This window comes from Dicentrarchus labrax, unplaced genomic scaffold, assembly GCF_905237075.1.
Source record: "Dicentrarchus labrax unplaced genomic scaffold, dlabrax2021, whole genome shotgun sequence".
Classification (NCBI taxonomy): domain Eukaryota; kingdom Metazoa; phylum Chordata; class Actinopteri; family Moronidae; genus Dicentrarchus; species Dicentrarchus labrax.
In genome coordinates this window covers 1,510,765-1,520,601 of record NW_026136715.1, presented here as the reverse complement: position 1 = coordinate 1,520,601, position 9,837 = coordinate 1,510,765, and the positions used below count along the sequence as shown (strand labels likewise).

The 9,837-nt window shown below is 38.9% G+C and overlaps 1 protein-coding gene across 7 annotated transcripts; it reads left to right on the top strand.

Annotated features, from left to right (window-relative positions):
• Positions 1-1,044: 1,044 nt before the first annotated feature.
• Positions 1,045-9,142, top strand: LOC127378075 (CMRF35-like molecule 5). 7 transcript variants are annotated; one of them, XR_007887809.1, is made up of 6 exons: positions 1,052-1,162; positions 1,396-1,719; positions 6,257-6,409; positions 6,778-6,869; positions 6,968-7,011; positions 8,301-9,142. XR_007887809.1 is itself a non-coding variant. In XM_051426632.1 (6 exons), the coding sequence occupies exons 1-6, from the start codon at positions 1,126-1,128 to the stop codon at positions 8,634-8,636; spliced, it is 990 nt and encodes a 329-aa protein (XP_051282592.1). In that variant the 5' UTR covers positions 1,052-1,125; the 3' UTR covers positions 8,637-9,142. The 7 variants fall into 7 exon arrangements, 6 of the variants coding, with proteins under 6 accessions (XP_051282595.1, XP_051282592.1, XP_051282593.1 ...); XM_051426632.1 differs by lacking the exon at positions 1,396-1,719 and adding an exon at positions 5,829-6,152 and having other exon boundaries at positions 6,774-6,869; XM_051426633.1 differs by having other exon boundaries at positions 6,774-6,869; positions 6,971-7,011.
• The last annotated feature ends 695 nt before the right edge of the window (positions 9,143-9,837 follow it).

The following is a 9,837-nucleotide window of genomic DNA, read 5'->3' as shown; positions in this document are numbered from 1 at the left end:
ACAGATGATACTTATCAGCTATCATATTGTGCTCTTAGTCTTTATTTCTTCTAACACTCAGAGAATACAGTTTTATGATAAACCCACTTATCATGTGATGAGCTGACCGATGTTACTAAATGTACATATTCTCTTTCTGTTCTCTGACCTCAAACTTTATTTTCTCAGATTGCTGTTCTGCAGTCGATGTTTGTGGATACAGGAAATGGTTCAGAAATGTGGATTCATTAAAGTGAACATATAAGTGTGTATACTGGTTTTGCATATGTGCTTTGTAGTTCAATTTATTTTATGTGGACAAAAATCAACAGAAATTAAAGTTAAATCAGTCATGTTATGGGGGCTCATCCCACATTTGGGGACAAGCAATGTGTCTCTACAGAGTAATTCATCACATTTTAGGATTAAAAATCGACTTGAATGCACTAAATGAAAGTGATTATTTCCACTGTATTATTAGAGTGAAAAGGAGCCACAAACTGTCTTATGTGTATTTATTTGCTTTGAATTAGAATTACAGATCACAAAAGAAAGAAAATGTAAAGTGTGGAACTCTAAATTATATATGATCATAACTGAATAAACAGGAAAGGTGTTTACAGTCACCCCTTTTTAAATTTGCAGAAGTGTCCATTTAATATATGCAATACTGCTGATAATAATAAAACATATTGAACAAGAACGCTGTGAATGTTTGTGGGTTTATTTAAGATGGAGCATCTACACATACTGGCAGACTTCAGTTGCATTCGGTCAAGCAAACTTAGTGCTGCACAGCTGTGGTTTTTAAGTGTTAAATTCACACCCTCACACTGCATCCTGTATGAATACTCTCTGTATATCTGTATATCTATCTCTGTATTCTGAATAAATAATATATTCCTGTTTTATGTGCATTGTTTGCTGTTCTGGACATTAGCAGTGGACATTAACAGTGTGTTATGGAGTGTGTGTGTGTGTGTGTGTGTGTGTGTGTGTGCGTGCGTGCGTGTGTGTGTGTGTAAAGGAAAGGGAGGAGCTTCAGCCTTTGAAAGGGTGAGACAAAGGGGAAGTTATGGACTGTGTTTGCACTGACCTGATAATTGTTGTACACTTGCTCTTTATTCTTTACTCGTCACTTTCAGAATGATAACAATCTATGTGTACTCTTGTCTTCTTTCTGGTGAGTTTATCTTTTTATATTCTCTGTATTTGTACCGACTGCAGCTTGTGTACAAATGCTGCTAGATACATTTTTATATGTGTGTTTGCTAAATGAGTCATTTAGTGGTTCACTTTTTGTAAAAGTGAAGTTTTACCATCACAAATAATTCAGTGGATCAATATTAAAAGAATTCATTCATGCATTGACATTATGACAATGACCAACAATGTTTCCTTTATTTCCACGTGTAGCTCTGAGTGTTGTGGTGGTGAAACCGCTCAACATAGATGGACGTGTTGGAACAAATGTTACATTCAAATGCTCCGACTGGAACGTTTGGACTGATGTAAAATATAATGTAAAGTATCTTTGTGCTGATCCATGCTCAAGAGTCATCATCAAAGCAGCATTTAAAGAGACTGTGCGTAAGAATAGAATAGAGTTAAGTAACAGTGCAGAAGGTTTATTTGTGACCTTCATTCATCTCCAAAAGTCAGACTCTAAGAAATATTATTGTGCAGTGGAGAGACCTGGCCCAGATTCATATATAGAGGTGAATCTTAAAGTCATAGATGGTAAGTTTATGCTCCTCATTTATATTTTTAAATACCTCTCCTCTGTCAAAAACTACTGTCCAACTAGTTGTCTTTAATTAATAAATACTGTCTGTTGTTTCCAGCTGAGTCTTCCACTCCCAAGACAACTCCAAAATCATTTGCTGTTACAAAGAGCTCCACAGTGTCTTCAAGCAGCTCAGACAGTGTTACTGATCTGTCTGCGTCATATACGACCCTTTATACAACACCTACTGCTGGTATGAACTGCACACTCATCTAAAGTTGAACTTTGGTGTGGCTGTGGCTCAGAGGTAGAGCGCTGTGTGAAAGGGTGAATGTGGCTGTAGTGTAAAAGCACTTTGACTGGTCAGAAGACTAGAAAAGTGCTATACAAGTACAGGTCCATTTACCATACATATGTTACATTTTTAATTGAAATTCAGGGTGTAAATATTGTGTCCATTGCAACGACAGTATGAACATCAAGCTTTTGAGACATTAAATAAAAAATAAAAATAGCTAATAGTTAATAGAAAACCTCAATAAGGTTCCAAATTCTTGACACAAAGCAGTCTTATAGTAAACACACGTATGTTCATCAAGACTTTTACAGATACAAGACAGCAGTAAAAGGTCAGGGGTCAGGCAGACAGGGAAGCAGAGCAATGAAATGCTGTAGATGGGCAGCAGAAAAATTCTTTACCACATAAAAAAAGCCCTCCAAGTACAATTATAAGAATATTTTCACCACTTTTCCTCACTGACTGCCTCTTTCTTTGGCACTAATCATAGAACTTTGTACACATGGGCCTGTGTTACACTGCAGACCAGCTGTTTGGGTCAGAGTTACAGCAGCACAGTCCTGAGAAACACAAGCGTGCACCAACTTTGACATATTTAGCAACATGAAGTTTTATTTCAGTCTGATCTTGCAACTTTTGGACCCAAACAGCTGATTCTGTGGTGTAATACAGTGTGTCCACAGTAGTACATCTCCTGTCTGCTTTTCCAGACTGCAGAATACCCAAACTTTATTTCATTTAGAACATCTTTATCTGTACCTTCAGTTTTCAGGTCAATCACAAATTATTAGTATTCACTGAACTGATGTGAGCAGCTGTATGACCTGTTAACCTTTGTCCTTTTCTCTCTTTGTCCAGGAAATTCACTTTATTGGATTCTGGTTTTACCTTTTATAATATTTGGAGTGCTCATACTGATGCTAACCAGGAAGATGATGAAGAAACAACCTAGTAAGACACATAAACCAACTGTATACAGTGGCGGTCCGTGGAATAGGTGACAATAAAATATTTTTCCCCCAAAACCTGGTTCTGAATCCAAATGAGTCATATATTAGGATATGCAGTAATATATTTTTTAAGATACATTCTATAAATACTTAGACCAGGGATTGAGATTAGCAGGAAACAGGATTTTGCTGTGATTTATGGCCATATTGAACATGCAGTCTTTCTCTTCTCTCCTCTGACAGACACACTGACACTGAGCTTCATTAGGACAGTCTAGCTGCTTGGAGCATAAAGCTAAAGTCAGATTCACCAGTTATCATGAAGACCTGTTCCACACGACCTGAGGGGTCTTGCTGGTTCATAGCTCACAAGAATGTCAGAGAGATACTGGTTCCAGTGCATGTAAGGTCTTCTGCCTTTCAGATATTCCTCTGAGCAGAGCGTTACAGTAATCTAGCCGATTAGAAATAAAAGCATGCACAAGCCTTCTGGGCGGCACAGAGGCTCAGTGGTTAGGACTGTCGCCTCACAACCTTGTTCGAATCCCGGGTGGGGCAGGGCCTTTCTGTGTGGAGTTTGCATGTTGTCCTCTGGGTGCTCCAGTTTCCCCACCATTAACATGTATGTGAGGTTCATTCTCCAGTCAGTCCTTGAGCAAGGCACTGGCTCAGATCTGGAGTTGCAAATTCCTATAATAAAATAACGTAAGAGTTTGCTTGGGCCACCAAAACATCCAGGACCACCACTGTACCGTATTAACTGTATTACATATCCTCCAATGAACATTATTTTGACCAGTCAGTTAACAAATGCTGCCCTGATTGTTTTCCAGTGGTTGTTACCCCACCAGAAGATGCAGGAGAGGTGAGTTTTGCCATTTTGAATCTTTAACCATGTGTACGGCTTTCTGTGCTGGACAGCAATGACACAGCTTGAATCCTGCCCCTAGTTTTCCTTTGTCGTTTCTTATGTTCATGCTGTTCAGGATCGAGTAGATCAACTTTTACTACTCCCTCACTTCACCCTCCCTTTCCAAGTGTGAAGGAGAAACTATCAAAACAAAACAATCATACATCTAAAATGTCTTCACTGAAATGCATTTCTACAGTGAGGTTTTACTGATCATGTCACTCAACCAAAGAGTTTCCAGCAGTGTCTTATTTTGTTTGCCCCTCGTGCTCGTTTCTGTTCTTTGACTTCCCTCTTCTTAAGGACACGTAACACCTAACTGTCTGCCAACTTTTTCTTAGAAACACTAAAGCTATATAGATTTGTATTTCACTTCCCTTTTTAACATATTTATTGGTTCAACATAATTCTAACAGTGAATAATGAATCATCAACATAATGAACATACATATTTCACTGATATCTTGAGCTCTGCAGAGATGACAAAATGTCTACAGATGATACTTATCAGCTATCATATTGTGCTCTTAGTCTTTATTTCTTTTAACACATGGAGAATACAGTTTTATGATGAACCAACTTATCATATACTAAATATTGTATGAATACTTTCAGCTGTTTAATTCTCCTGCATGTACGATACAAACTACTTTGTAAGAAACCTTTCAGGCTTGTGTAACTGTCTGTCCTACTTCACTCATCATTCTCTCTCAGCATTACTTTCATTGTTTGCTGCTATGGTATTTGACTCCCTTTGCATGATAAGAACTTTTTCTTACCTAAATGGAAAATGTGTATATTTTCCTCTTTGGCTTGTAGCTCCCAACCTCAGTGCCTTTTTGCTAATGTACGGCCTTTGTAGACACATTGCACCAGTGCATTGTCTTATTTGGTACCAGTCTGATAACAAACATGTTGTGAACAGAGTGCAGGTCCTGATGGAGTCTACCAATCACTCCACCCAGTTACGATGGATGAAGACCAGGTCTATAGCACTGTCTCACCCACCAGAGGCGTCTGTGACTCCACAGCTAAGTCACAGATTTGACTGAGTGTTGCAGAAGGAGCTGTTGCTTCACCATCATATGAAAGGATGTAAAACTAAATCAATAACAATGACTTCTTGCAGCTGCTAACCTTAATGGCAGATTGGTTCTCTTTATGGAGAGATGTGAGCCCTTTGTACACAGTCTGCTACACATTGACAGTTTAATATGGTTTTAAACTATAAAGTGAGAAATTATTTTCCTTAAAAACGCTGTGAATGTTTGTGGGTTTATTTAAGTTGGAGCATCTACACATACTGGCAGACTTCAGTTGCATTCGGTCAAGCACACTTAGTGCTGCACAGCTGTGGTTTTTAAGTGTTAAATTCACATCCTCACACTGCATCCTGTATGAATACTCTCTGTATATCTGTATATCTATCTCTGTATTCTGAATAAATAATATATTCCTATTTTATGTGCATTGTTTCCTGTTTTGTACATTAGCAGTGGACATTAACAGTGTGTTATGCAGTGTGTGTGTGTGTGTGTGTGTGGGTGTGTGTGTGCGTGTGTGTGTGTGTGTAAAGGAAAGGGAGGAGCTTCAGCCATTGAAAGGTTGAGACAAAGGGGAAGTTACAGACTGTGGTTGGACTGACCTGATAATTGTTGTACACTTGCTCTTTATTCTTTACTCGTCACTTTCAGAATGATAACAATCTATGTGTACTCTTGTCTTCTTTCTGGTGAGTTTATCTTTTTATATTCTCTGTATTTGTACCGACTGCAGCTTGTGTACAAATGCTGCTAGATACATTTTTATATGTGTGTTTGCTAAATGAGTCATTTAGTGGTTCACTTTTTGTAAAAGTGAAGTTTTACCATCACAAATAATTCAGTGGATCAATATTAAAAGAATTCATTCATGCATTGACATTATGACAATGACCAACAATGTTTCCTTTATTTCCACGTGTAGCTCTGAGTGTTGTGGTGGTGAAACCGCTCAACATAGATGGACGTGTTGGGACAAGTGTTACATTCAAATGCTCCGACTGGAACGGTTGGACTAATGTAAAATATCATGTTAAGTATCTTTGTGCTGATCCATGCTCAAGAGCCATCATCAAAGCAGCATTTAAAGAGACTGTACGTAAGAATAGAATAGAGTTAACTAACAGTGCAGAAGGTTTATTTGTGACCTTCATTCATCTCCAAAAGTCAGACTCTAAGAAATATTATTGTGCAGTGGAGAGAACTGGCCCAGATTCATATATAGAGGTGAATCTTAAAGTCATAGATGGTAAGTTTATGCTCCTCATTTATATTTTTAAATACCTCTCCTTTGTCAAAAACTACTGTCCAACTAGTTGTCAGATTAATAAATACTGTGTCTGTTGATTCCAGCTGAGTCTTCCACTCCCAAGACAACTCCAAAATCATTTGCTGTTACAAAGAGCTCCACAGTGTCTTCAAGCAGCTCAGACAGTATTACTGATCTGTCTGCGTCATATACGACCCTTTATACAACACCTACTGCATCAGCAACACAAGGACTGGGTATCGTCTGCACTCACACATACAGTATATCACCGATGTACACATATATTTTAATGTTAACTGACGTTGCAATGCATATTATAAATAATGAATCCAGTATGAACATCCAGGTGGTGAAATATAACTTAATGATAATGAATGATGTGAATAAAGATCCATATATTTAAAGTTGCTGTACAATATAATGTGTTATTAAAGTGAGTGTGAAACAGCTTTACATTCTGACAACCATCACTGATCAGTATTCACACGTCTGGTGCAAAGCAAGTTTAAGATCATTAATAGATTCATGTACAGCAGAGAGGATGTGAGGAGCAAGCTGTGCTGTGTGTGACTATCTTCCTCTTCCTCTTTCTTTGGCCAGGAAGTGTACCATATTTGATTCTGGGTGTCACTGTTATACTAACCATACTGCTGGTCCTACTGAAGCTCATGAGGAAGACGACAAAGAAACAACTGAGTAAGACCCACAATCCACTGCACACACTGCGTATATGTGGTAACATCAGCAACGTCAGCCTCCACCAGACATATAAACAATTGTCTTCATGTTTTCAGAAGGTGTGCCAAGTGCTGAGAGACCACAAGAAGACACACCAGAGGTCAGTTTCTATTCATTTAGTTCTGAAACCAAGTTGAGGTCTCTGGGTTTTCCCACAGAAACACACAGTACTGATGCATTTCCTCAGCTTGTGTGTGGCTCATTTCACAGCTCTGGGCTCTGAACTCAGAGGTAATCACAAACAACACCTGGAATATGTTTCAAAGGATTCTTAGTACACGACGGCAACAGGACTGTTTCCCAGTCGGATGTTCGTCATGCACTGTTAAGGTTAATTTAGGAGTACCAGACAGGTCACTGAGCAATGAACTGCTCTCATTGACTGCACAGGAAACAATGGTGGCTCGCCTGGTCACACACAATCTCATATTCTAGATAAACTCTAAAATACACTGACCCGCCATAACATTATGAGCACTGGCAGTGATTAACACTGATTATCTGGTTATCAGGTCAGTGGGGGGGATATATCAGGCAGCAAGTGAACATGTTGTCCTCAGAGTTGATGAGTTAGAAACAGGAAAAATGTGAAAGACATCAAATGCGGTCTAAGGAATGAATAGTGTTGAACTGGAGACAGGGTCATGGCTCTTTGATGGACGTGCCAATGCGGCCAATGGAGCCCCCTGCTGGCCTTTACATAGATTGCAGGTTTAGGACACTTCATTTCACAGACCCAGAAGCTCTGTCCATTATATAAACTGTCATTGATCCAACCCCAGCAGCCATTACTCCTCACTTTGAGCAGCTCAGAGAGGCAGTGTGACTGTATCTTTGATCTGACTCCAGGCTACTGTAGTCCAAATTAAGTGAGAGTGAATTCATTCTGCTAACAAACATGTTCAATATCAAAGTCTTACAGACAGGACGTGGAGTAGTGGTGGTGCAAATAAATTAGCTAATTTCCATCTTTTTAGGTCATAAAACAGTTTATAATTTGATTATTCCAGCAGGATTGTGTGTGAAGATGAATGTGAAAGCCTGAGTTTGCCACTGGTACACTCTGACTGCCATTTCAAGGTGGTGACAAACTTGGAAACTGTACAATATAGAATATTGGCTTTCATTGACTCACAGCTGGATCTCTCTATTGACTCCAACAAGACTGTGTCCACCTTGATAACCCACACAACTGTCTTCTGAATTACCCACAGCTACATTCAGACACATCAGAAGTTATCAGCTCAGACACTGAAGAGCTGTTAATAATGTTTGACTGAGGTTTCAGACTGTATGTGTTTAATGTGCTCGTAACTTGTTTCTATTTGGTTTAACTCAGTATTTTCCGTGTTTCTTACAGCTGCTTTTTCTCACTATTTCTTTTTCAAGGAAGTTGAATATGATGAAATCCGACCTGAAGACTGTGAGCCTGTGAGCCAACCTGCAGGGGTCTCTACCCTCTACTTCTCTGCAGACCCAGGCAGTCTCTATACTAATTATTCCCACCACCAATATGTGACATATTCAAAAGATGCTTCCAGCTCTGGGGTCAGTTCAGGGGGGGCGAGTACAGAGAGCACATATCACCAGTGTGACTTGATGTATTCTGTTGTTCAACGGCCCAAGAAGCAAACTGAAGCCACTGATCAATCTGAACCACATCAGTCTGAAAGCATTGAGAATGACTCTCTGTACTCCCTGGCTCAGCTACCACAGACAACCTGAGTGTGGCAGCTGCCATCCAAAATGATATAAAGGAACTTTATTGATCATATTGATCTGTTTGGTTGAATTCTTTCATGGAAACATAGAGATATAATGTTAAGTTATTTGTTATTGTTCTTTTATTTTTAGCAAGCTCACTTTGAGGACTGAAACTTGTGTTAGTTGTCTGTTACCTCAACTAAACTTAACTTTCAGGATACTGCAGAAATGTGTGGGGGTGTGCGTCACATGACCAGCACACCATATAGAAACTACAGTAAGTTAGGATGGAGTTCACAGAATTCAAACCATTTGAACTGGTCCTAAATGTTGGCATAAACAAACGTCACCACAAAATTATAATATTAGATCTGATTTGTCAAAAGAGTCAGTGTTGGGAAAACAGTGGGTGGGAAGAGCTCTTGTACAATATCTAATGGAGTGCATGTGTGCAGTTAGTCTGGTCCCGGGACCACACTCATTGTTTTGTTGGTGTGTTGACTCCAATAAAAATCTTGTGCATCAGATTCTAGAGCATCATATTTTTATGACTCCAATAAGTATTTCGAAGGATGTTTTTTAGCAACTGTCGGCAAGTTCAGACCTTTTTCTGAACCAGGTTTGAACATTTTTACCTGACACCAACAAATACACAAACAAGACTTCATCTGAGAATTACAGGTTTTGCCGACTGTTCACACACTTGCAGTTGCAGACTACGAACGTCTACTCACAAGCCAAATAGGAGAAAACACTTACTCACAAAAACATCCCACAATCCCTCTACAAAATGGTATTTTTGAAACAAATGATACACACATGCACTGGAATAAATCCACAAAAATACGGTAGTATCCGGTAAGGTGGTGATACCGTTGGATATGGATAGACACTGCCTATATCCAGGAGATTACAGACATGGATCTTTGACACATTGGAGATTTCCAGATCCTTTTTGAATGACTCTTTCAAAGCAACGACAGACAGATGTTCTTTATACAAAACACTTTGTTTACCTTTTAAATTCTCATACAGGTTTCTGTGAAAGACAGTACAGTATCTAGTCACATTTCAATAAACATAAATATAGAAAGCCTTCAGAAAATCTTCTGCCATGGCAGGTTTTTACCATAACAACAAAAAACACAAAGAAAAGTAGAATAACAGAACAGTAGTCAATATAACTCCAAAATTCCTAAAGAAATGTTGATTGTGCCTTGCT